General features: G+C 39.0%; 1 protein-coding gene and 1 long non-coding RNA gene across 2 annotated transcripts; one reads left to right on the plus strand and one right to left on the minus strand.

Annotated features, from left to right (window-relative positions):
* Window positions 1–912: 912 nt before the first annotated feature.
* On the plus strand, window positions 913–26,967 carry slc12a1 (solute carrier family 12 member 1; the record flags this gene model as incomplete). The annotated part of the gene is made up of 26 exons (XM_081372177.1): window positions 913–1,155; window positions 3,307–3,450; window positions 3,988–4,063; window positions 5,343–5,438; window positions 5,523–5,662; window positions 5,772–5,882; window positions 5,958–6,069; window positions 6,180–6,307; window positions 10,137–10,221; window positions 10,306–10,457; window positions 10,815–10,922; window positions 13,347–13,470; window positions 13,545–13,646; window positions 14,567–14,722; window positions 15,714–15,813; window positions 15,907–16,018; window positions 16,182–16,322; window positions 17,485–17,591; window positions 17,677–17,759; window positions 19,783–19,905; window positions 21,279–21,407; window positions 21,482–21,593; window positions 25,355–25,441; window positions 25,518–25,653; window positions 26,669–26,736; window positions 26,832–26,967. 26 exons carry the CDS (start codon window positions 913–915, stop codon window positions 26,965–26,967), a joined length of 3,111 nt encoding a protein of 1,036 aa, XP_081228303.1.
* Window positions 4,567–10,917, minus strand: LOC308694579. The gene is made up of 4 exons (XR_014030622.1): window positions 10,797–10,917; window positions 10,200–10,474; window positions 5,537–6,301; window positions 4,567–4,705 (listed from the first exon to the last, which is right to left on the minus strand). It is a non-coding gene; the product is annotated as an uncharacterized lncRNA (long non-coding RNA).
* Window positions 26,968–27,000: the final 33 nt, after the last annotated feature.

The following is a 27,000-nucleotide window of genomic DNA, read 5'->3' on the forward strand; positions in this document are numbered from 1 at the left end:
GAGGCCGCTAGCAGACAGTCGGTTTAGCCAGTCTGTCTGCTTCCTGACCTGAGCCCCAGATTGTCATGTTTGAGCTCTAAGACTATGAGCCATATTACTAGAGAGAAGAGCAGCACCATCCCAGGAGGGATGAATACCATCTCTTTTCAACAGGTCAGGTTTGCCCCAAAAACTTTTCCAATTGTCTATGAATTCTATATTATTACACACACACACACACACACACACACACACACACACACACACACACACACACACACACACACACACACACACACACACACACACACACACTTACTCACTCACTCACTCACTCACTCACTCACTCACTCACTCACACACACACACACACACACACACACACACACACAAAAGCAAAACACTCGATTGATGGAGTCAAACACATGAACGGCCTAAAATCCACAGCTCAGGGTCAGAGGTCAAACGACCACGCCCACATCACCTTCAGCCAATCAGAGGTCACTCAGTGAACTCTCCTATTAATCCCACAGGAGCGAAATCTTTCCAAAGTCAAACCAGACAGTCACAACATTACACAACCCATCAGTCACAGGCAATAAGGAAGTATGTGTGTAATGTGTCAGAAGCGCCCAGAGCGAGTTACTGGCTTTACATTAACCTCATTAACACACACACACACACACACACACACACACTTCACATGACCAGCCATCACACCTCCACACACACACATCGACATCATAAACATTAAAACACTCATAAATCATAAAGCCGTCTCTAATAATATCCATGTTAATTTTTAATTTTTGATGGAGCGAGAACACTTTCCCAACCAATCAGGATCCACCTGTGAACTATATAACGAGTTGCACACACACACACACACACACACACACACACACACATAAACGCAGCGTTCTGTGTGGCTTGATGGAGAATCCCGGGTTTGCGAGGTCTAAAGATGATCCTCCTCAATACGAGGAGACGTCGTTCTGCAGCAACGGCTTCCGGAACGGCGAGAAGCGAGCGGTTCGAGCGTCAGTCGCCAGCGCGTTTGGACACGACACTCTGGACCGGGTCCCGAACGCCGACTTCTACCGGAACGCCGCGAGCATCAGCGGGACCCGAGTGTCCCGGCCGTCCCTCAAGGAGCTGCACCAGGTCTTCCAGAAGGTGAACGCAACACACACTCCACACACACTCCACAGGTCCACCAGAAGGTGAACGCAACACACACACTCCAGAACATAACCTTTAACGTTTATCTTCAAACTAAGAAAAAATGCTGCTTCTATGACGAAACCCCTTTTCGAAACCGTTATTTTCACACATTATCTGCAAAAAAATGCTTTTCTTACTTAGTATTTTTGTCTTGTTTCCAGTCCAAATATCTAAAACATTCTTATATCAAGAAACATTTACTAGAGAAATGATGACATAAGAAATTATTACTTGTTTTCTGGGGAGAAAAAAACAAGCAAAATGTTCTGCCAATGGAGTAAGAAAATAATCTTAATTCAAAAGGAAAAAATTCTTAATTCAAATGGAAAACAAGATTATTTTTCTATATTTTCTATTTAATCTGGTTTTCCATTTGAATTAAGATTATTTTTCTTACTCCATTGGCAGATCATTTTGCTTGTTTTTTTCTCCCCAGAAAACAAGTAATAATTTCTTATGTCATAATTTCTCTAGTAAATGCTTCTTGATTTAAGAATTTTTTGATATTTGGACTGAAATCAAGACAAAAATACTAAATAAGAAAAGCATTTTTTGCAGTGTTTAAGAACATTTTACTAATGTTCCCATTAAGTTTTTTTTAGAAAATTAAAAAAAATGTATTTCTAGGTTATGCAAACGTTAAGGGAACATTCCATTTTATCATTTTGCAAACATTATGGGAAACTTTACTTTTAAAACGTAAAAAAATGTTAGAGGAACATCCAACTAAACCGTTTCAGAAAAAGACATTGCATAAATAATGTTTTGTGCTAACATTTTGAAAACATTATTAAAGACCAAATAACTCTGAACGAACGTTATACTAACGTTACTGGAAGAAAGTTTGTTCATAACTTTGAGAGAACCTTTACAAAACATGTGAACATGGGTTGTATTAACAATATAAATCAATTGCAATACGAAGCAAGAAATGCTCACGGATGATATTTTAATAACATGATTCATGACTCAGGGTTTGGACCCCAGCGGTGTGATGAGTGTGTGTCGCAGACGAGGATCAATAACCCCCCTAATGAGAAAGCCTGAGAGAAAAGCACTTGGTTTATGAGTAACGATCTGATGCATTGATCCGCTGGCCATAAACGGCTAATTAATGCAAACAAGGGCTAAAAAGTTTACGCTGATCCAGAAAGCTCGCAGTCCAGACGCCAGAGAAACTTATCTGCAGAATACTTCCAATTCACTTGCTCAAACTTTCTAATGCAAGAGGCAAACGAGGAAAACGAACACAGCAAAGTCACTCTGCGATTGAGTTTCTATGAGCATCTAAAGCGTTTCTCTTCTGAGTCACAGACGCTGTAAATCACTCCCTCAAGACACAGAACCTCCAAATTATGCAAATATAGGAACATTCTTCAATCAAGATGCATTTACTGGAGAAGCGAAATGACTGAAGATATTAAGTCTTGTTTTATGATCAAAATGAAGTGAGTTTGTGCTTAAAACAAGAACTAATATCTGCCAATGGAGTCAGAAAAATACTGAAGTATTTTGCAGTATTAAAGTACAAATATTACAAGTACTAACAATATAATTTCTGATATTTTTTCACTAGTGTGATCAGGACACTATAGTTCATTAGTGTGAGTGAGGAGAGCAGAATAAAGTAAACTGTGACATATTATACCCAGAAACTCTTCATACAGAGACTACCAGTGACATTTATACACATTATTCAGACACTTTGAGCTGATCATGTTTTGCTGAAGTGTGTTTTCTTTAATTGCTAATGCTCTTTTTACACACAGACTGAACACAATGAAGCATTGCTTGGTGATTGGTTGAGCTAAACTGGTATTATCTAATTGTGTAGTTAAATTTAACAGCTGACAGATATTCAACATAATTCATGTGTGAGACAGTCTAACAGAAGGACGGACAAAACCAGTCAAACATCAACTCTGAGTTATTGTCATATTTTATCACCATTCTCTAAACTATAGCGAATAAACTGATAATGTGAGAAATATTAAAGGTGTCTGAATACATTTTGGTTTGACTATAAAACAGTGTGTTCAGGTTAGCGTGTCAACTACCCAAAAGTGTGTGATTTTAACTCCCTGCTCATCGTATTATTGTCAGAATGGAGGCCTTAATCTTCCCAGTCCGGTCGAGGACGGAGAAGAAGCGGACGGTTCGACGCTGGGAGACGTGGAGTCCGTCGTCCCGCTCGAGGAGAAAGACAGCGGAGGAGTGGTGAAGTTCGGCTGGATCAAAGGAGTTCTGGTGAGTCGAGGAGCGGCCAGCGCTGCACGATACTGCGATTCATTACATATAATTAAATACTGCGATATTCGATACGATAATGCTTAAAGCGTGTAAAATAAACTTCAATTATCTTTTATTCTATAACCTACATGCGTGTTTCACATTCTTTTTGTGACTTCTGAAAGTGAACATCAGTGTTTTACTGTATATAAGAAGTGTTATTTTAACATCAGTGGGGTTCAGGTTATCCTACATTAGGGTTATTAAACAACACAAACTGAATAATCAAATGTAAAAATAAACACTGTAGTTTTCACTGTATGAGTTAAATATATCCTGATTCTTATTAAAGCTACTAAAGTTATTCAGCCGAGAGTGAGTGATTTTCTTTGTCTTTAGTTCATGACTCCAGTTATTGCAAGCCGCTGCGATATGCATATCACGATATATACATTTGCGATATTTCAATAATTTCGATATATTGTGCAGCCCTAGAAACGATATCTGATGAGAATGAGTTTGATCATGTGTTTGATGGTACGGTTGTGTCGGCAGGTGAGATGCATGCTGAATATCTGGGGTGTGATGCTGTTCATCCGGCTGTCCTGGGTGTTTGGACAAGCAGGAATAGGTGAGATGTGTTTAGAAACCTTCCCTGAACACACTTACATTCCTCACAGAAAACACACTCAACAAGTCATCAAGTTCTCCTCAGTGTGAAGAACATCCCGGATATTCTCAGAGCGCTCCTCCAGTAACGCTAACAGAACGTTAGTTAAAGTTATTTGGTCTTCACTGCAAAAAAAGCTTTTCTTACTTAGTATTTCTGAAGGTCACCGCTGGAGTTTAATGGTGCGTGACTAACAGCGCAGAAGAGGTTTGAGTTTCTGTGAAAGTTCTGCCGGTTCTGAGAAGTTCAGTTCCAGTCGGACACCTCCAGCTTCAGGCCAAACACATTACAGGCCATCAGAAACTCACCGCCGTTACGTGTTTTATGAGGTGTGAGAGACTGCGGGCCATGAGCGCTTTTAGTCCTCAATGATCCCATTATAGCGCTGAACAAACACACACACTCACACACACACACACTGATAACACACGTCGGGTTAGGAGATTGAAAATCTTAGGAACCGGATGGAAATACAATCTAAGTTTATGAGATGAGCTCACTGATATAGTCAAACAAACGTATGTGTGTTTGTGAAAATGTGAGTAATAATTCAGTCATTTACTCACCATCACGTCTTTCCAAACCCATATGGCTTTCTTATTACTGTGGAACACAAAAGAAACAGATTTAAGATTAATTTAAGTCGTTATCCACTGAAATGTGTCATCTGATCTATTCATGATGTTCTTCCTCAGTGTTTCGGTCTTGTTTTCCAGCACAAATGTCTAAACATTCTTAAATCAGCGAAATTAAGTCTTGTTTTCTGGAAAAATGCATTGAAATGAAGTGAATTAAGTTTGTGCTTAAAACAAGAACAAATATCTGTTCATTTAAGTCGTTATCCACTGAAATATCTCATCTGATCTATTCAGGATGTGAAAAATGATGGTTTTTCTCATTATTTTTGTCTTGTTTTCCAGAACAAATATCGAAACATTCTTAAATCAGCAAAATCCATAAAAATTTAGTGAGTTTGAGCTTAAAACAAGAAGAAATATCTGCCAACGGAGTCCCCTTTAATTAAGTTTATTTTTCTGACCCCATTGTTGGATATTTGGTCATGTTTTGAGCTTAAACTCTCTTAATTATGATGCATTTTTGATTCTCCAGTACATGTATTTTGATTTAGGAATGTTTCGATATTTATACTGGAAAACAGGAAAGTCCTATTAAATGATCACATATCAGGAATAAAAAGTTATTATTTCAAGTTACCTGACAAAATGTGTGTGTGTTCCAGGTCTGGGAATAGTGGTTGTGTTGCTGAGCATAGTGGTGACCAGCGTGACGTGTCTGTCCATGTCAGCGATCTGTACCAACGGTGTGGTGCGAGGAGGTAAAGCCTCAACACTTTAACTGAGAAACAGCAGAGTCCAGTCTTGAGCTGACGAGTGTGTGTGTGTGTGTGTGTGTGCTTTAGGCGGAGCGTATTACCTGATTTCCCGCAGTTTGGGCCCTGAGTTCGGAGGATCCATCGGCCTGATCTTTGCGTTCGCCAACGCTGTGGCCGTGGCCATGTATGTCGTTGGGTTTGCTGAAACTGTGGTGGAGATACTCAAGGTACAAACAGTGTTTCATGTCACATGGTCACCAGCTGGTTGTGTTTGGATGCAGGATAAACCACCAATCCATATGGATGTTTATGGACACGAATATCTGCTCTTTACAGGAAAATGACGCCCTTATAGTGGATCCGATGAATGACATCAGGATCATCGGCTGCATAACGGTGGTTCTGCTGATGGGCATCACTGTGGCCGGGATGGAGTGGGAGGCAAAGGTACGCCAGATGCATGCTGGGATTGAGTTTTTGGCTGGCCTGATGGGAGTTAAAGAACCTTCTCTCTCTCTATAGGCTCAGGTCGCTCTGTTGGTGATCCTGCTGTTGGCCATTGGCAACGTATTTGTGGGAACAGTGATTCCCTCCACACTCGACAAGCGTTCCAAAGGCTTCTTCAACTATAAAGGTGAGACAGAGGAGCGTCATGCAGGAAACGATGTCATTAGTGCATGAGATGTTAGGAATAAACAGTCCCATCTGAGGCCTAAAGTATCAGTCTAACTCTTTCTGAAACAGAGTCCATCGCAAAGGAAAACTTTCTACCGGAATTCCGGGATGGAGAAACGTTCTTCTCTGTTTTTGCCATCTTTTTCCCAGCAGCCACTGGGATCCTGGCTGGAGCCAACATCTCCGGAGATCTGAAAGTAAGAGCGAGTGTCTGGTACATTTATAATATGAAATCAGGGATGCACCGATATGAAAATGATTTGGACAATACCGATAACTGTTTATACTTAAGAGCTGATAACTGATATATTGGCCAATAAATCTAAATTTCTTATTTTTAGATATTTTTTGATTGCAAAAGCAAAAGTCTCACCATTAAGGCGAGACACGGCAGGCAAAAACATTGATTTTTCATGCAGTGATCAGTTTTGAGATTTTGGGCTAGTTTACTCCTTCAATATGTGTTCTTTCAAGCTGCTATAAAGAAAACGTTGAAAATATACATTTAGATGTTTATTTTATTACATTTTGTTTACTTGCGGCAGTGAGTTTCTCCCGAATTTACCAGGAAGTTAGCATTCCAACGCGACACACCGAGATCCGTCTGTTTACTGAAGTCTGTCATGACCGGTGTCGCTGTAAAGTCAAGTCAAGTCAAGTCAACTTTATTTATATAGCGCTTTTCACAAAACAGATTGTATCAAAGCAGCTTCACAGTATTAAATAAAATAGTACATCAGTGTTTGTTTCTGGTGTAAAACATCCACGTTTGGTAATGCAGATCAATAGCACTGGTAACTGGTGACCTAATGGAGAAAAAAAAACCTTGGGAGAACCCAGGCTCAGTCGGGGGCCAGTTCTCCTCTGGCGTTTATGAAGTAGAGACCGGATTTAACTGTAAGATTAAAATATTATATGAATGCCTGGCTGAAGAGATGCGTCTTTAATCTAGTTTTAAACTGGGAGAGCGAATCTGAGCAACGAACAGTATCAGGAAGGCTATTCCAGAGTTTTGGTGCTAAATGTGAAAATGCTCTCCCTCCTTTGGTGGATCTGGATATCCTAGGTATGACCAGAAGCCTCGAATTTAGTGATCTTAAAGAGCGCGATGGATTATAGGGCGATAGAAGATCCGTTAAATAAACTGGAGCTAAGCCGTTTAGGGCTTTATAAGTCAGTAGCAATACCTTGTAATTAATACGGAACTTTATAGGTAACCAATGTAGTGATGATAAAATTGGTGTTATATGGTCAAACTTTCTTGATCTAGTAAGAACTCTAGCGGCGGCATTTTGGACTAACTGTAGCTTGTTTATTGAGGATGCAGGACAACCAGCTAATAAAGCATTACAGTAATCTAGTCTCGAGGTCATGAATGCATGAACTAGCTTTTCTGCATCAGAAACAGATAGCATGTTACGTAACTTAGCAATGTTTCTAAGGTGGAAAAAGGCTGTTTTTGTAACATATGAAATATGATTTTCAAAAGACAAGTTACAATCTAATATAACACCCAGGTCTTTTACTGTAGAGGATAAAGTAACAGGACATCCTACTATGTTAAAGTTGTATTGAAGGAGGTTTTGTGGGCGGTTTTTTGAACCGATAAGTAGTACCTCTGTCTTGTCTGGATTTAATAAAAGAAAATTGTGCGTCATCCAATCTTTTATATCTTTAACACACTCTGTCAATTTGGATAATTTAGCGTTTTCATCCGGCCGTGATGAAATATATAGTTGAGTGTCATCAGCATAACAATGGAAACTAATTCCATGTTTCCTTATAATATTTCCAAGTGGCAGCATATATATTGAGAATAATAGAGGGCCTAACACAGATCCTTGCGGCACTCCATAGTTTACTGGAGTTATGATCGATTTTTCTCCGTTTAAATAGACAAAATGGTAGCGGTCAGATAGGTATGATCTGAACCAGCTTAATGCTTGTCCTTGAACACCGGTATAGTTTTGTAGCCGATCTAAGAGTATTGTGTGATCTATAGTATCGAACGCAGCACTAAGATCAAGTAAAACTAGTATTGAGATACAGCCTTGGTCAGAAGCTAAAAGTAAATCATTTGTGATTTTAACGAGTGCAGTTTCAGTGCTATGATGCGGCCTGAACCCAGACTGAAACTTTTCATAGGTGTCATTTTCTTGCAAGAAAGAGCCCAGTTGGGCAGACACAACTTTTTCTAATATTTTGGACATAAAAGGAAGATTTGAAATGGGTCTATAATTTGCTAGGTTATTTGGGTCTAATTGTGGTTTCTTAATGAGAGGTTTTATAACTGCCAATTTAAATGTTCTTGGAACATAACCTAAAGATAAAGAAGAGTTAATAATATTGAGGAGAGGCTCTTCCACTATAGGTAACACTTCTTTCAATAGTTTAGTTGGTATGGGATCTAATAAACATGTTGTTGTTTTAGAGGAAATGATAAATTTATTTAACTCTTTTTGTTCTATAGTTGTAAAGCACTGTAATTGTTCTTGCGGGGTGATAATCGAGGCTGAATTATAAGGCGCGATTGAAGATTGAACGTTTACAATTGTGGATCTGATGTTTTCTATTTTCTCAGTGAAAAAATTCATGAAATCATTACTACTAAACTGTAACGGAATATTTTGTTCAGGTGACGCTTGTTTATTTGTTAGTCTAGCCACAGTGTTAAATAAGAACCTAGGATTGTTTTGGTTATTTTCTATTAGTTTGCGGAGATGCTCAGCCCTGGCCGCTTTTAGGGCCTTTTTATAGCGTGACGTACTGTCTTTCCAAGCGATTCTAAAAACCTCTAAATTAGTTTGTTTCCATTTACGCTCTAAATTACGGGTTTCTCTCTTTAGAACACGAGTAGTATTGTTGTACCATGGTGCTTTAATTTTCTCTCTGACGTAAAGCTCCGAGTCTCCTGCACAACGCTATCCCAAATATGGGCATTTCCTTTCTATCAGTAACCAATCAGATGTCCACAGGGGGATTTAAAGCTAACGACGAAATCTCATTTATTTTGCACCTGGCTTTATCATATGTTCAGATCTATCTACCGAAAATATATGCAAAATCTGGCATATTTAATGAGATAATGCCTAATTTGCATAATTAAACATACAAATTTCTAAAACTTGTAATACATTTTTTTTATATACTTGTGTAAGTAATCAACTGAAGAAGTTTCATATGGAAGCTTGTTTCCGCCACAAAATAAAAAAAAATAAAAGATAATTGCGACTTTTTATCTCACAATTGCGAGTTTACATCTCGCAATTCTGACTTTATTTCTCAGAATTGCGAGATATAAAGTCAGAATTGCGTGAAATAAAGTCAGAATTCTGAGATATAAAGTCAGAATTGCGTGATATAAAGTCAGAATTCTGAGATATAAAGTCAGAATTCTGAGATATAAAGTCAGAATTGCGTGATATAAAGTCGCAATTGCGAGAAAAAAAGTCAGAATTCTGACTTTATAACACGCAATTGCGACTTAAAAACACGCAATTCTGACTTTATATCTCAGAATTCTGACTTTATAACACGCAATTGCGACTTAAAAACACGCAATTCTGACTTTATATCTCGCAATTCTGAGAAATAAAGTCAGAATTGCGAGATGTAAACTCGCAATTGTGAGATAAAAAGTCGCAATTATCTTTTATTTTTTTTTATTTTGTGGCGGAATCAAGCTTCCATAGTTTCATGGTGATATCTATTATTTTAAATTTTACCCTGTTCACCTGTAGTGTCTAGCCTTAAAAGCCATGTCCCAAACACACAATTATAATGTTTATGTTTTCATTATATTTTATGTAGCCGATATGACAGACTTGCGCTGCACATGTTGCACTTTAATGTACTTTCTTATTTTTGAAGTGATTTCAATCATATTTCAAGCACTTCAAAATCATCATGTTGAACAGTGTATTGTATTGTATTGTAGTTTGTATGTCTTATTGGGACCCCCCATCTCAAAGGGTTGTCCTTTTAATAAATTCAAATTTTCACACATGGTTGCCTCTGATTTTCCAGGATCCTCAGGCTGCCCTTCCCAAAGGAACGCTGCTGGCCATCTTCATCACAGGAGTAACCTACCTGGGCGTCGCACTGGTTGTTTGTGAGTCCTGAACGCACATTTGAAATTGCTCTCTCCAGTCTCAGTCTGGACGTCTAACCCAGCGATTGCACTGATTCCCGACAGCCGTCACGGTCGTTCGAGACGCGACGGGGAACCGCAACGACACTCTTCCAGTGGGTTCGAGTTGCAACTTCTCTTCGGCTTGTAATATGGGCTACGACTTCTCAATCTGCCAGACCAGCAAATGCAACTACGGCCTCATGAACAACTTCCAGGTGAGAGTCATAAACATCTGAGGGAATAAATCAGAAATACAGTTAAAGAGTGTGTTGATAGTTCACCCAAAAATGAAAATTAGCCCATGATTTACTCGCCCTCAAGCCATCCTAGTGTATATGACATTCTTCTTTCAGACGAACACAATCTGAGTTATATTAAAAAACATTTATAATGGCAGTGAATGGGAAAGCGCATCCATCCATGATAAAAGTGCATCCGTAACTCTGATTGTATTCGACTGAAAGAAGAATGTCATATACACCTAGGATGGCTTAAGTAAATCATGGGCTAATTCTCATTTTTGGGTGAACTATCCCTTTAAGAGTGAGACTCACCGGTGTGTGTTTGTGTAGGTAATGACTCTAGTGTCTGGGTTTGGACCGCTCATCACGGCAGGAACGTTTTCGGCCACGCTCTCCTCAGCTCTTGCGTCTCTAGTGAGCGCGCCCAAAGTCTTCCAGGTCAGAGAGATCACACACACACACTATTTAAAGTGCCTTTTTGGGATATTGCCTTTCATGTATTGTGTATTAAAGCTGTTTATGAATGTAAAAGGTCTGCAAAGTTTCAAAGTGATTCTGTGATAGTGATTCTGAACTGAAATGAGTTGTCAGTAATTCAGTCTCACTTTCTGCTGAAACTATGCAGATTTGTGACTAATTTGCATAATGCCCACCTGTGGTCTTGATTGGCTGAACAGCGTCTCTTAGCCCCGCCCTCAAACACTGTAGTTAATCTGGGACTGGAAGAGTTTGGTTCGTGTTGTTCATGTCGATGCACTTCCAAAGGATGAGGAATCTTGAATCAGAATAACATCAGCGTCTCTTCTCTTCTCTGATGACGAGGGCGGGGCAACCTGTCACTCACACAAGATCCACCAATAGCAAACCACAACCATCCAATCAATTCCCCACGGACACAATCAAGCCCCGCCTACATTTGTTCTTGCTCCAGAAGTGTTCACTCGGATATACGATAAAATAGAGGAGAAAAGAACAGCACAACTTTCAGTTCATGCAAACTTTAAACCCAATATATGCCTGATCAGTTATAGACATTTATAGGATGATCTTACAATACTGTATAAAACACAGTAAACAGTAAAAGACTGGATGATGTCGTAAAGAAGCTACATGATCTACATTAATCAACATGTTTTGACGCTGCAATTACAAGTACCGGTACATTTCTGTCATCTTTGCAGGAATGTAATATGAAAGTTGTACCAAGTGACTTATTTATGAAAGTAAATTGCACATGCCAGTATAAAACAGACAAGCATAGGTAAATATGCGTCATATGACTAAACGTGTGTCATTGATTTCAAATACTTCAGTTTTTACATTCCAAACTACAATGGCAAAATTTTTAAATGTGTCCACTTTGGAGAGACGTAAAAGCCATCTTAGTGTGGACAAAAGGCCAGAATGTAGAGAAAAAGATGCATTTTCAAATGCCATCCAGATTAAAGTAGATGTAGCCGTAAAGTCCCCCTGTAGTCAATCATTTTATCTCTTTTTTTACATGTTTTCCTTGAAAAAAAATGTCTTCATGCCTTAAAATATCTTAAATGTAACTCGACACCCTCGCCTCATTTAGTATGCGCGGTTCTATGAATATGCAAATGAGCCCCGCCTCCACTCACTCACTCAGCTCAGAGATCCACTGGTTGACGATCACACGTTGATCTGATTGGTTACAAGGTAGTTTGTGACGTCAGAAACACCAGCGATTTCAAAGCGTGTGTTTGAGACTGTCTTTGGTTCACTGCAGTTTTAAGGAGGAAATACTCAGCAATGCTGTCGACTTATGAACTTACACACGGTTTGTCTTAAAGCAGATTAAACACACCACATAGACACATAAACTACACACTTAATTTTCACACCAAGAATGATAACTACATTAGCGTCCACACCAGCGGATGATATATCATTCTGTTTATTATTCGCACGCTATAGTTTTGTCGTCTGCTGCTTTAAATGCTCAAGTTTTCTAAAGAAAGATGGATTCTGATTGGCTATCAACGTTTTATCGTTCATCTGCTGGAAAAAATCATTTTGAGAGTGATTCTAACTATCTTAGTTTTAATTGCAGTGTGGACTCTGCTATTCTTTTACATTTAGAACGATATCTTTATCATAAGGCATTCCATTACAGATTTGCGCCAAACTTTTGCGATTTTTTTCTAAATGTCGACAAAAATCTATTGCAAAATGACGGCATTTCCATTAACTGATGTTATGCGACTAAAACTTAATTTTTTCCTCTCGCGATAAGTAAAATCATTCCAAAAACCATGGCAACAGACGTTGGTGGGTTTCTGTACTATATCCCAGCCACTGCACTGGCCATTATTATTAATGGAAGGAGATATATGTGTGTTATCCCATCATTAATGGTGAGGAACGACCCTTATTATACTGTGAGCGGCTCATATGAGGAGTTTCTGGGTGTTTCTCCCTCATATCTGCTTCCAGGTCTTGATTGTGGTATTTATTTGAGGTTTAGAATCCATTATTCCTGTAATTATTTTGTCTTTTATGAATTTAATAAAGAACTCTGTCTCGTATTCTGTCCAAACACACCGCGTCATCTGCGTCAGGTGACTGTAAATCTGCAGAAACTGTTTCCATTGCAGTTTTGCGAAATATTTCTTTTTCGAACTGCCTGAAAAAACCTCCTCATGCGAGCGGAAAAACTTTTTTGCGATAAATGGGAGGTTTTGCGAAAATTACGTTTATATTCAATTCGCAATTTCAATTTGCGCAATTTGAAGGGTAATGGAAACGCGGCTATAGTTATCGTCCTTGGCGTGAACGGGCCTTTATTCTACTTTTTTCTTGCCTAATCTGGATTTTAATAGTGAATCTGTCTCGACTCAGGCTCTGTGCAAAGACAACATCTACACGGCCCTCAAGTTCTTCGCCAAAGGTCACGGGAAAAACAACGAGCCAATCAGAGGATACCTCCTGACCTTCGTCATCGCTGTCGCGTTCATCCTCATCGGTGAGTATATACCGGTGATTAAAGGGCTTCATGTGACAGAAGTGATGATGTAACGGTGGATGTTTGTTTCTCAGCTGAGCTCAACACCATCGCTCCCGTCATCTCCAACTTCTTCCTGGCTTCATACGCCCTCATCAACTATTCCTGCTTCCACGCCTCGTACGCCAAATCCCCAGGTCCTGTCCAGTCTTCTACACACACACACACACTTTCTTGAACATCTATCTTTATGAGGACATTCATTGACTCAATGCAGTCTCTAGCCGCTTACCCTAACCTTACCCATCACAACTAAGTGCCTAACCCGACCCCTGACCCTAAACCGACCCTTGACCTCATTATAACCTTATCCCTAAAACCAAGTCTTGACCCTCAAACAGGCCTTTAAAGGCTCTCAGAGACTGAGAAAATGTCCTCACTTTACTCTCTTTGTCCTCACTCCAATGATCTAAAACTCACAAAGATAGTTGTACAAGTACACACACACACACACACACACACACACACTCACGCTTCCACAACCCAGTGAGCCCTGCAAAAAATATTTAGTTATTTTGAAAATAATAATTTTGTCTTGTTTTCCAGTAAATATCTAGAGATGCATTGATATAAACATTTTGGCCGATACTGATAATCCGTTATATTTGAAAGCCGATAACCGATAAATATGCTGTTAAATCTAAATCCAAATTTTTATCAAGTCTCAGAATTAAAATCCACGTCCCAAACACACAATAACAAAGTTCTCATTATGATTTTATGTAGCCGATATGACAGACTTGTGTCGCACTGAACCGTATTTTCCTTTTTTGAAGTGATTCTAATCATATTTCAAGCACTTCAAATCCATCATGTTGAACAGTGCGCATCTGAAGACAATAATCCGTCATTTATCGGCTTTAATACATCGGCCGAATGTTCTTATCAGGCCGATAACGCTAACATTAAAGTTAACATACATCGGCCGATACCGATTTGGTGGCCGATCTATCCTGCATCCCATCAATATATAAACATTCATAAATCAACATTCACTCAACAAACGAAGAGTCGAGCCTCAGTGAACTGTGTAAACCCCTGTGGTGTGTGTGTGCAGGCTGGAGGCCGGCGTATAAGTACTACAACATGTGGCTGTCTCTGTTCGGAGCCGTGCTTTGCTGTGCCGTGATGTTCGTGATTAACTGGTGGGCGGCGCTGGTCACATACGGCATCGAGTTCTTCCTCTACATTTACGTCACCGTGAAGAAGCCAGGTGAGAACGCACATATCCCTGAACACACACTGCCCTTCAACAGGTCTGGATCGGTGAGATGTTTAATGTTTTTAAAAGAGTCTCTTCTGCTCACCAAGGCTGCGTTTATTTGATTAAAAATACTGTAATATTGTGAAATATTATTCTAATGTAAATCATCTGTTCTCTATGTGAATATACAGTAAAGTGTAATGTATTCCTGTGATCAAAGCTGAATGTTCAGCATCATTACTCCAGTCTTCAGTGTCACATGACCCTTCAGAAATCACTCTAATATGATGATTTGATGATCAAGAAACATTTATGATTATTATCAGTGTTGAAAACAATTGTATATTTTTTTTTCAGGATTCTTTGATCAATAGAAAGTTCTAAAGAACAGCATTTATCTGAAATATATACTTGTGTAACATTATAAATGTCTTTACTGTCACTTTTGATCAATTTAATTCATCCTTGATGAATAAGTGTTGATTTATTTTATTTCTTTCCCCCAAAAAATAAAATAAAAATTCTTACTGACCCCAAAATGTTGAACGGAAGCATTTAATGTTACAAAAGCTTCTATTTCAGATAAATGCTGTTTTAATGAACTTTTCTATTCATCAAAGAATCCTGAAATAAAAATGTAAATTTTAACACTGATAATAATCATAAATGTTTATGATCATCAAATCCTCATATTAGAGTGATTTCTGAAGGATCATGTGACTCTGAAGACTGGAGTAATGATGCTGAACATTCAGCTTTGATCACAGGAATACATTACTCTTTACTATATATTCACATAGAGAACTGATGATTTACATTAGAATAATATTTCACAATATTACAGTTTTTTTTAATCAAATAAACGCAGCCTTGCTGAGCAGAAGAGACTCTTTTAAAAACATTAAACCGATCCAGAACTTCTGAACGGCAGTGTAAGTCCGTCCTGTGATGTAAACACATAAAGAGAGGTTATAGACGCTGGTGTCTCCTGATCTCCCAGATGTGAACTGGGGTTCGTCCACTCAAGCCGTGACGTTCATAAACGCCGTGAACAACGCTCTGACCTTATCCAGTGTGGACGACCACATCAAGAACTTCAGGTGCGCGCGGGTCCACACACACGGATGATACGTGCAGGTGATCTCAGAGTCTCACTGCTCCTGTGTGTGTGTGTGTGTGTGTGTGTCCTGCAGACCCAAGTGTCTCGTGATGACCGGATCGCCCAGAACCAGACCGGCGCTGCTCGACATGGCTCACTCACTCACTAAGAACTATGGGTTGTGTCTGACCTGTGAGGTGTTCGTGGTGAGTGGCGTTCCTGTCCAAACACACACAAATACATCTGTGTTTGTGTCACACACCCTGTCCCACACACATCAGGGTTTCCTACAGGATTCTGTTTTTAAGGCAGCGGATCATGTCTTTATGAAGCTAAACCCGTGTGTGTGTGTGTGTGTGTGTGTTTCAGGGTCCCCGTGACAAGAGTCTGCAGGACATCAGTGCCGTCTCTCAGCAGAACCAGCTGTGGCTGCACAAGCACAAGCGCAAAGCTTTCTACACACCGGTCGCCAGCGAGAACCTGCGAGACGGAGCAGCAGCACTACTGCAGGTCAGACTGACCACACACACACACACACACACACACACACACACAATCACATGTACACACATGCACACACACACACACACACACACACACACACACACACACACACACACACACACACACACAATCACACACACATACATGTACACACATGCACACACACACACACACACACACACACACACACACACACACACACACACACACACAATCACACACACATACATGTACACACATGCACACACACACACACACACACACACACACACACACACACACACACACACACACAATCACATGTACACACATGCACACACACACACACACACACACACACGCACGCACACACACACACACACACACACACACACGCACATACACAATCACACACACACACACACACACACACACACACACACACACACACGCACACACACACACACATACATGTACACACATGCACACACATGCACACACACACACACACACACACGCACGCACGCACGCACGCACGCACGCACACACACACACGCACACACATACATGTACACACATGCACACACACACACACACACACACACACACGCACGCACACACACTCGCGCAAACACTCACGCACGCACACACACACACACACACACACACACTCACGTACACATGCACGCACACACATACACACGCACGCACACACATACACTCACACATTTAAATCTAGTGTTTCTGGTTTAGGGCAGGGTTCGGTTAGGCCATAGAAAATGTCTATGCAATGTCCTTAATAATATAGTGAAACAAATGTGTGTGTACATGTGTGGATGTATGGGTGTGTTGTGTGCGTGCATGTGTGTGTGCATGTGTGGATGTATGGGTGTGTTGTGTGCGTGCATGTGTGTGTGCATGTGTGGATGTATGGGTGTGTTGTGTGCGTGCATGTGTGTACATGTATGTGTGTGTGCATGTGTGTACATGTATGTGTGGGTACGTGTGTGCGTGTACATGTGTGTGTGTGTGTGCGTGTACATGTATGTGTGGGTACGTGTGTGCATGTGTGTGTGCGTGTACATGTGTGTGTGTGTGTGTGTGTGCGCGTGTACATGTATGTATGTGTGTGTGTGTGTGTGCATGTGTGTGTGTGTGTGCGTGTACATGTGTGTGTGTGTGTGTGTAGGCGTCAGGACTCGGCAGAATGAAGCCGAATACAGTGATGATGGGATTCAAGCGTGATTGGAGAACCACTAAACCACAGGAAGTCCAAAGCTACACCGGGATTCTACAGTGAGTGTCTCAAACTGTTTGTCTGTCTGTGTGTGTGTGTGTGTGTGTGTGTGTCGCTCTCACACGAGGGTCTCTTCTCCTGCAGTGATGCCTTTGATTTCGAGCACGGGACGGTGATACTGAGGATCAATCAGGGCATGGACATCTCTCACATCCTCAAAGCAGAAGGTACAGCTAACTCAGAATCAGCAGACGTCAACACTCAGCAGTGTGTGTGTGATCATGTGACAGATCCAGACGTCAACACTCAACAGTGTGTGTGTGATCATGTGACAGATGTGTTTTATAAATGAAAGATTACAGGTTGCATCAAACTGGCAAATCCATCCAAAGTTGCGAATTTAACACACAACTGGAGTATTATCACATAAAACACTTGTGAATAAAGCAGCGTTTCCCTCCCATGCGTTCAAGAGAACATAATCATCACTTCCTGGTGTAAAATATCAGTAATAAAGTGTAAGTTGCTGTAATGTGTGTGTTCTCCCTCCATCATAAACGAGTGTGTCTCGAGCGTCAGACGAAACACAGTAAGCGCTGTCGTGTTCTCTGGCGTTGGGATGCTGGTGTTCGGGAACACACTCGTGTGTGTGAGACGCCTCTGGAGGGAGTTACACCAGATCGTTCTGATCACACACTTCGACTCCGGCGTTTCAGAAACACCAAACCAACAGTAGAGACGCTGCGACGCCATTGGTCCGCTGTTTACTCCAGTTATCCAATCACAGCCGACGCTGAGCCAAAGTCACATGACTTTGAGAGATTCTTAGTTTATGCTCATGTCTTCTTATCGGATAAAAAAATGACCCGTCTCAAGTATTTAATGCACATTTTTAGAATTTATACACATCTTGGCGTTTCCATCCAGCGTTTTTTAATGCGCTATCCCAAAATAAACAGCTAATGAAGGTTAAATGTGTTTCCGTCGTAGTTCATGCGCATCTTCAATTGAGCACATACGCTTACGGTGTGTCTGTCAAACCTTGAGGTTTCATTGCAGTAGTTTGTGCACGTGTGAACGTCATGGCAACGTACAACACAAAGTACCTCACGCGGGAAACACTTAACGTAACGCCAGAGCCCGTCTACGGAGAGCCTGCCCACTCCCTATTGTACCGAATTGTGGTTGTAGTTCCACCAGAGCTCCACTGGGGGCGATCGCCCATGAGTGCAGAATGAATGGGAGTCTATGGGGCTAGACGGCTAAATGTGTCTTTTTCACTCGATTGCCGTTGAGAAATCTCAGATTTGATTGTAGGTTTTGCAAGTTCAACATGGGTTATAGGTCGAAAGTTGAATGAACGAGTACTTGTGTCCTTTCGATTTCTTACAGGTTGAGTTGTTGTTGCCCATAACACGCTAGCATTCTGCTAATGAACGCTGATTGGTCAGTGAAGGACTGATTACGACCAGAGATACCGCTTGATGGCATCGTGGCATCTGAAGCGGGACCAGAAACAAACAAAACAAAAACTCTTCTAGCATGTGTGTTTGCATGTGTCAGCTGTGTTGTCGATGCCTCGAGAGAAAAGAAAGTGACTGAAGGATTGCCGTAAAGCAGTATCTCTGGTCGTACAATGTGTGTGACGTCATTGACATTTTAAAAGACTTTTTAAAGCAAATAAGTGACTCTAAAAAATCTAAAACCCAGCAGTGTGTAATTTCTTTGCTTCTCCTTTCGAATACATTTAAATTAATAGACAAAAAATGATATCCTGAGGAAAGTGGATTTTGAGGGGTATAGCGCCATAGACCTCCATTCATTCTGCACTCGTCCTGTGAGCGCCCTCGTGTGGAGCCAGAGTGGAACTGCAACCAGTTCAGAAGACGGAAGTTTACTGAGAGTGGAAGCTCTCCCCTTATTAGACATTCTCTAGTAACGCGTAAATGCAAGTAAATAACGTAAATCAAGCAAGCTAGTGCGCACAGGCCACGAAGTGTTGGCGAAATAACACATTAGCGGAATAATATGGAATTTTGTTCCAGAAAACTTCTTGCAATAAATAAATTCCAGCACTTTCAAGGATCTGTATATGTGTGTGTTTATTTTCAAGAACTTTCCAGGGCCTTGAATTTAATTTTTCAGATTCACAAAATTTCAAGGACCCGTGGGAACCCTGTGTTAATGTGATATCATAAATACAGGTGAATGGAAAGATGAGAATGTGATGTTGTTTCATGTACTTGTCAGAGGAGATGGAGCGTCTGGTCATGGAGCAGCAGGCGCTGGAGATGGAGGAGAACGACTTCCAGCCGCCACAAGGGTTCTTCAACAGAACCAAGAAAACCTCCACGACGGAGCTGACCCGCAGCGGTACCACACTCCTCTCTCTCACTGCAAACACACGCTTTTCTGACTCAGTATTGTTGTCTTGTTTCCAGTCCAAATATCTAAAAGTTCTTAAATCAAGAAGCATTTACTAGATGATTAAAATTACATTATTATGTCGTTTTCCTGTTGTCCAGTTGATGTTTAAAAAAAGCAAAATTATCTGCCAATGAGGTAAAAAAAAAACTTCATTCAAACAGAAACAAGATTATTTTTCTGACCCAATTGCAGATAATTTTGCTTGTTTTAAGCAAAAACTCACTTAATTTTGATTAATTTACCCAGAAAACTAGACTTAAAATCTTATGTAATTTTACTCCTTGATTTAAGAAATGTTTGATATTTGGACTGGAAACTAGACAACAATCTAAATGTTGCCCATTAAATGAACACAGCGCAGGCCTGTGCTCGAGGCCTTCTGCAAGCGCATCCAGTAAACCGGATTAAACGCGCCTCGTAAAGCCGTTTGTGCTGCTGTAATCTAGCAGTCTGGTCTCTGTCCTGAACTCTCACACGTACGGGAATGTTTTTAATAGGACGGAGCGTCTTAATGAGCTCAAACGCTGCAGACTCAGGTCTTTCTGCATTTAACATTATCTTTATCTTCACTGCCTCTTCCGAAACAGATTCAATTGTCCTGTCACAAGACATTTGGCAGGCGCTCGTATTCCAAACGCCTCATTAAACCCTAATTTGTCTGTCTTTTGTGCTGATGTCTGAAATCACCCGCCTAATAAACCACAAACAGCGGCCGCAAACGTGTTTTAACTAGTGCTGGGCAACGATTCATCACATCCGATATAAAGGTTTGTGTTTACATAATATTTATGTGTGTGTATTGTGTGTGATTATGTTGTATATATAAATACACACACATGCATGTTTATATTTAAGAAAAATTAGTTATTATATATGCAAATATTTCTTAAATATATACATGCATATCAACAAGTGGCATTAATTTGTAAGATACACAGGACATGTTTTGAGCAAAAGTCAGGTTTCAATATTATTTAAAATGAAAATAAAAGTTTTTGGACATCTCAACACCAGTTGGTTGAAATAATTTAAAGAGCGGCTCAGAAAAGTTCATTTATTTGTAAAGAAAAAAAAAAAAGAAAAAAAAAAAGCTACTCAATTTGAATTTTATCTTTTGCAATGAAATTCTGATTTGTTATTTATAAATATTAACACCCAATATATTCTGTAACTATAACGCCACTATTGCTTTAAGCAGAATTGGAATTTGTTTCATATTTGATGAGGTTTGCATCATTGATTCTGTTATTTTCCTGTATGTTACGATGAAGCTGCACTATAGAAATAAAGCTGACTGTGTGTCTTCTCCTCCTCTTCAGTTTCTCTGGATGTTCCTCGCACATCAGATCTGGCGAAGATGAACCAGCGTCTGGTGGACGCCAGCAGTCAGTTCAAGAAGAAGCAGGGCAAAGGGACGATCGACGTGTGGTGGCTGTTTGATGACGGAGGTGAGCAGGAACCCTGGCATGCTCTTCTGTTCTGCGAGGTGTAACGTGTGACGGTGTGTGTTGTTCGTGCGCAGGTCTCACGCTGCTCCTGCCTCAAATTCTGACCACACGGAAGAAGTGGAAAGACTGCAAACTCAGAATCTTCATCGCCGGGCAGCCCGAACGCATCCAACAGGACAAAGACGAGTATGTCAGCTAGTGCTCCACCGATATATCGGACGATATTTGGCCTTTTTTAATTATCGCATCGGCTGATAAGTTCCTATGTTTGGCCAATGTGTCGACTTTTATTTTGAAAGTGTAGAGAACGCCATACATTCTTTATCTTCATTAGTTCACTGTCTGAAGTCTACATTTTTTTCTATATTTTCATTTGCAAATTAATTATTTCTCATTTAGTAAATATTAGTGGTCGACCGATATTTGCCATTTTTTAATTATCGCATCTCTGATAATTTTCTCTGTTTGGCCAATATGCCCACTTTTATTTTGAAATTGTGTGGGACTTTTATTTTGAAAGCGTTGACAACGCCATCCATTCTTTGTCTTCATTAGTTCACAGTCTGAAGTCTAAGTTTATTTTATATTTTCATTTTCAAATTAATTATTCCTAATGTAGTAAATATTAGTGGTTGACCGATATTTCGGCCTTGACCGATATTTAACATTTATATATATCGGCATTGGCCGATAAGTTTCACTGTTTGCCCAATGTGTCGTTTCTTTTTTTTTTGGTGTGAAAATTTTAGAATAAGATTACAGAATCATTAATTTGCCATCTAAAATATAAGTCTGTTTATTTCACAAAAAAAATTTAAAGTAAATTTTTTTGTTAATATAATTCCTTTTCAAATGATTTATTTCTAATTTAGTAAATATTACGTAAAATACATATAAATTTAATTTCAGCAATTATGCATGTGATTTTACTATCTTTTAAATTAGATAATCGATATCGGTCGCCCACTTGTAAATATTATGCAAAATAAATATAAATTTTATGAATAAAATGTAAAAAATAGAAACAGAAATAAAATATTAAAAATATATCTTAACCCTTAAACAGGCAAGAGTAGAAAATAATAAGCAAAAAATAATTTCATGTAATTTTTTATATCATCTGGACTTAAGTAAAACATATCCAAAAGAATTTTTGAAAATTTTTATATATTTTGGATTTTATGAGTTGTGACTCCCAGGTCACGTTGCCTGTTTAGGGTATAAAAAAAGGACCAAATCTATAACTGTAACTGCCATTGCATGTTTAAAACAATTATACCCTATACTTCTCCTGATCTAATGTTGACAAATTATATATCATTCGAAAGCTTACGAACTCAAGATTCAGCCTGTGAAAACTGTTTTGAAATCGGACCCTGCGTTACCATAAAAATGGTACTTTAACCCCTTAACTGTCACCCCCTTTTTGAGAATGGACATTAAAATGCACTATTCAGACTTAAATGGTAGTAATTCAAGAATGCTTTTGGTTATAGACTTAAGTTTGGTCTTGTTTTAAAGAAAACACTCTGCAGATTATTGCTGAAGTGAAAGCACTTAAAAAAATGAAAGTATGAAAAAGTTATGGAAGTTTAAATTTACAGTAAATCAAATATACTGTACTTAATATTCTTTTATATCAAATATCTATTTTACAAAATATGTTTTACTCTAAAATTAATATAAAATCAAAGCCATATATCTAACCATGTTTTGTTCCAAATTTGAAGTTGATATCACAAAACTTGAAGTTCCCATGAGATTCTGTTTAAGCGTAATACCAGAAATAGCCACCGGGTGACATACATTCCATTGAATTTAATTGTATGCATTCTGCTGTAACAAATTAATACATTTCTGTCCAAATATCACTTCTGTCACAAAATATCAAACCTTGAGACTCAGACCTTTCTGACAATATTTTGTCAAGATTAGAAAAGATTTTGATCATAAATTATGAAACATGATTACGCCCAAAAGGGGTGGAGCCAGAGAAAAAAATTTAGACTACCGTTTCTATGGTAACGCAATGTCCAATTTCAAAGCGGTTTTCACAGGATGAATTCTGAGTTTGTAAGCTTTCAAATGATACCTAATTTATGATAACTACTAAAATATGTGATGTAATAAAAAAGGTGATAAAAAGATAATATTATATTTTAGAGTATAATATATATATGTTATGCTTTTTAGAGGATAATATTATTTTATCATTTTTTATTGACAAATACTAGATTATATGTTTTAGTATGAACTTTTAGCATGAAAACCAAAGTTTCAATTATTAAAAGTGTGTGCGTCGACTTTTTGTGACAAACGCCAGAACTCCTGTTACGATGTAGATTTTTTGAGGTGCACTCTTGACATAAATTCATCTATTACTGTCCCTACATAATTTGTAACAAAAAACAGAGCTAGAATATCTATTTAGGAGTCTTAGACCTTTCCAACGATATATAGTTTGTCATGATTAGATTAGGATTTAATTGTAATATAGTGAATTAAAAACTCAAAATACACAGATAGTCAAAATTAGAGTTAATCCCTTTTTTATACCCTAAACAGGCAACGTGACTCAGGAGTCACATATATTTAAAAACGTGCTAAATAACAACAGGAACAACATATTAATTAATTTTCTTCTTCAGCACTTTAAGACAATGTTCACAATTAATGTTAGCAGTATTATTATTATTTTTCCAGAAGAAAAGTAAGTTTAATATATATTTACTTTCCTCAAAATCTGAATGTCCTGCACCACTGGCAGCCATGTTGGATTTAGGTCAGGCTGACTAATTTATCACAAAAAACTCGAAGCAAATCATGTGACCAGCATACTCAAGACAGACCAGGCTGTGATAAATGATAAAAGGATTTGATGAAAAAATCGTTCTTAGGCCCCAAAAAAGACAATAAAAACTATGTGACTCGTGAGTCACGTTGCCTGTTTTAGGGTTAATTTAAATAAAATATTTGTAAAAATAATTTCATTTTAACAATTGTTATGCATCCAATTTTACTGCTTTTAAATTAAATAGTGTGATATTATATATATCGGCCATCTAAGATATCGACAGGAGTCACATGACACTGAAGCGATAGAACGACAGACAGTGGATCTGCTTCTAGTACAACAACTACTGAAAGATGCTAGTAGGGCTGGGTAAAAAATATTGATTTCTCGATTTTAATTGATTCTCATTTTTACGAACCAATATCGATTCTTAAATCCCAAGAATCGATTAGTCATCCTGTTTTCAGTTGATAAATTAATGGAACATTGTAGCGCGCATCCAATAAATCACAATAATCTTTGTGCTTCGTTATTATTGATATGAAACAAAGTCTCAGATTTCAAATTACGTCCATTTTCTTACGAAATTCAACAACATAAATAGCGTTTTGTCGCTGTGGCGTGAGATCGCTCTGGCTCAGCTCAAGGGAAGCACATGATTTTCTCTTCCGCCTTAATAACACCAGTTACAGCGCGAGATAAACTTGAATGAGCTTCTGAAAGTGTGTTAAAAGATAGAGTACAACTTATCGAAGTCCGTATCATGTGACATGGAATCAATCAGTGTTTCAACTGTGGAAAGACGTCAGTAAAACAGCTTGTGAACACTGTCATGTAACGTCACATTTACGTTCATATAACTTTATTATTATAAAAATAAATAAAAGTGTAATTTAAGTGTTTGAAAACAAATCAGTTAATTTTTACCTTCAATATTATAGTAGGCTAATGAAGCCTGTAGGCTACAACTGACTCCCATAGTTCACAGCATTAGTGAAGAGATTTGTTTTCCTTGAGAAAATTTGCCATGTATTGATCCTGATATCCAAAATAATCAATATATTGAATCGAAATCAAATCGAATTGTGAAATGTGTGTGAATACCCAGCCCTACAGTGTAGTAACGCGTGTGTTTCCACTGTAACTCCTCCAGAATGCAGCTGCTTATGAAGAAGTTCAGGATCAAATGCGACGACATCCAGGTGATCTCCGACCTCAGCGTCAGGCCCAGCGTAGAGAGGTACGCACACAAAACACACGCAGTGAATTAAAGCCCTGGTTTGGTCTGCGTTCGCTCACCGCTGGTGTGTGTTCAGCTGGAAGCTCTTCCAGGACATGATCGAGCCGTTCCGTCTGCACGAGGGCTCGAAGGACACGACCCAGGCCGAAGCTCTGAGGAAGGAGCATCCCTGGAAGATCACGGACCACGAGCTCGACACCTTCGAGGAGAAGGTGGACACACACACACACACACACACACACACACACACGAGTTGCATTAGTGCTTCATCTGTGCTTCTGTTCAGGGTAAAGATGTGCTGCTCACATTCACTGTTGTTCTTTGAGTGAAATCCAGTTATTTTAAATTCAATTCAATTCAATTCAATTCACATTTATTTGTATAGTACACATCATTTCAGAAAGTGCATGATCTGTTATCAGAGGAAAATGCGTTTCAGAAATGTGAATATACAAATCACACTTAGCGAAAAATGTATTAATTTAAACAATCTAATAATTACAGGTAGCTTTAATGAGCTCACTGAAGTAATGAATACTTGTTTGTTAACAAAAGATGTTTTTTGAGTGGATTTTAAGTGGAATGCAAGCTATTGAGTTACTCGCATGAATTGGCAAGAAGATTAACAGAAAGATATGGACCTTTTCTGCACACTAACATACAAATAAAAGACGTTCTTCCTCAGTGTTTCTGTCTTGTTTTCCAGCACAAAATCTAAGCATTCTTAAATCAAGATGCCTGAAGATATTAGTTCTTGTTTACTGAAAAATGTACCGAAATTTAGTGAGTTTGTGCTTAAAACAATAACTAATATATAGTCAGAAATATAATCTTAATTCAAAGGGAAAACAAGATCATTTTTCTGACTCCATGGCAGATATTTGTTCTTGTTTTAAGCACAAACTCACTAAATTTTGACAATTTTTCAGTAAACAAGACTTAATATCTCCAGTCATTTCGCTTCTCCAGTAAATTTATATTGAGTTAAGAATGTTTAGACATAAAACGAGACAGAACACTGAGGAAGAACATGATATTACGCATGACTCTTGCAAAAAGAGGAGTTTCAGACAGTTCTCTGAAGATGTGCTGTTAAATGTTTTAAACATGTATTATAGTATATTTGTATTGTACTAAAAACACACTCAAGTACATTTAATACATTTAATATTACGTGTTTGTCACCTGGGCTGTGCTGAATAACCGTGTGTGTTTTGTCGTCTACAGACGATCCGACAGGTGCGTCTGAACGAGCTTCTTCAGGAGAGTTCGAGAGCAGCTAAACTCGTGGTGGTGTAAGTCACATCCTCATCAGTATCATGTGTGTGTGTGTGTGTGTGTGTGTGTGTCAGTACGCTGATCAGTGTGTGTGTGTGTGTGTGTGTTTCAGGAGCATGCCCATCGCCCGTAAAGGCTCGGTCTCAGATTACCTGTACATGGCCTGGCTGGACTCGCTCACGAAGAATCTCCCGCCGACTCTCCTGATCCGTGGAAACCACCAGAGTGTGTTGACCTACTACTCATGAACAATAACACACACACACACACACACACACACA

This window comes from Scardinius erythrophthalmus (assembly GCF_964197995.2).
Source record: "Scardinius erythrophthalmus genome assembly, chromosome: 8".
NCBI lineage: Eukaryota > Metazoa > Chordata > Actinopteri > Cypriniformes > Leuciscidae > Scardinius > Scardinius erythrophthalmus.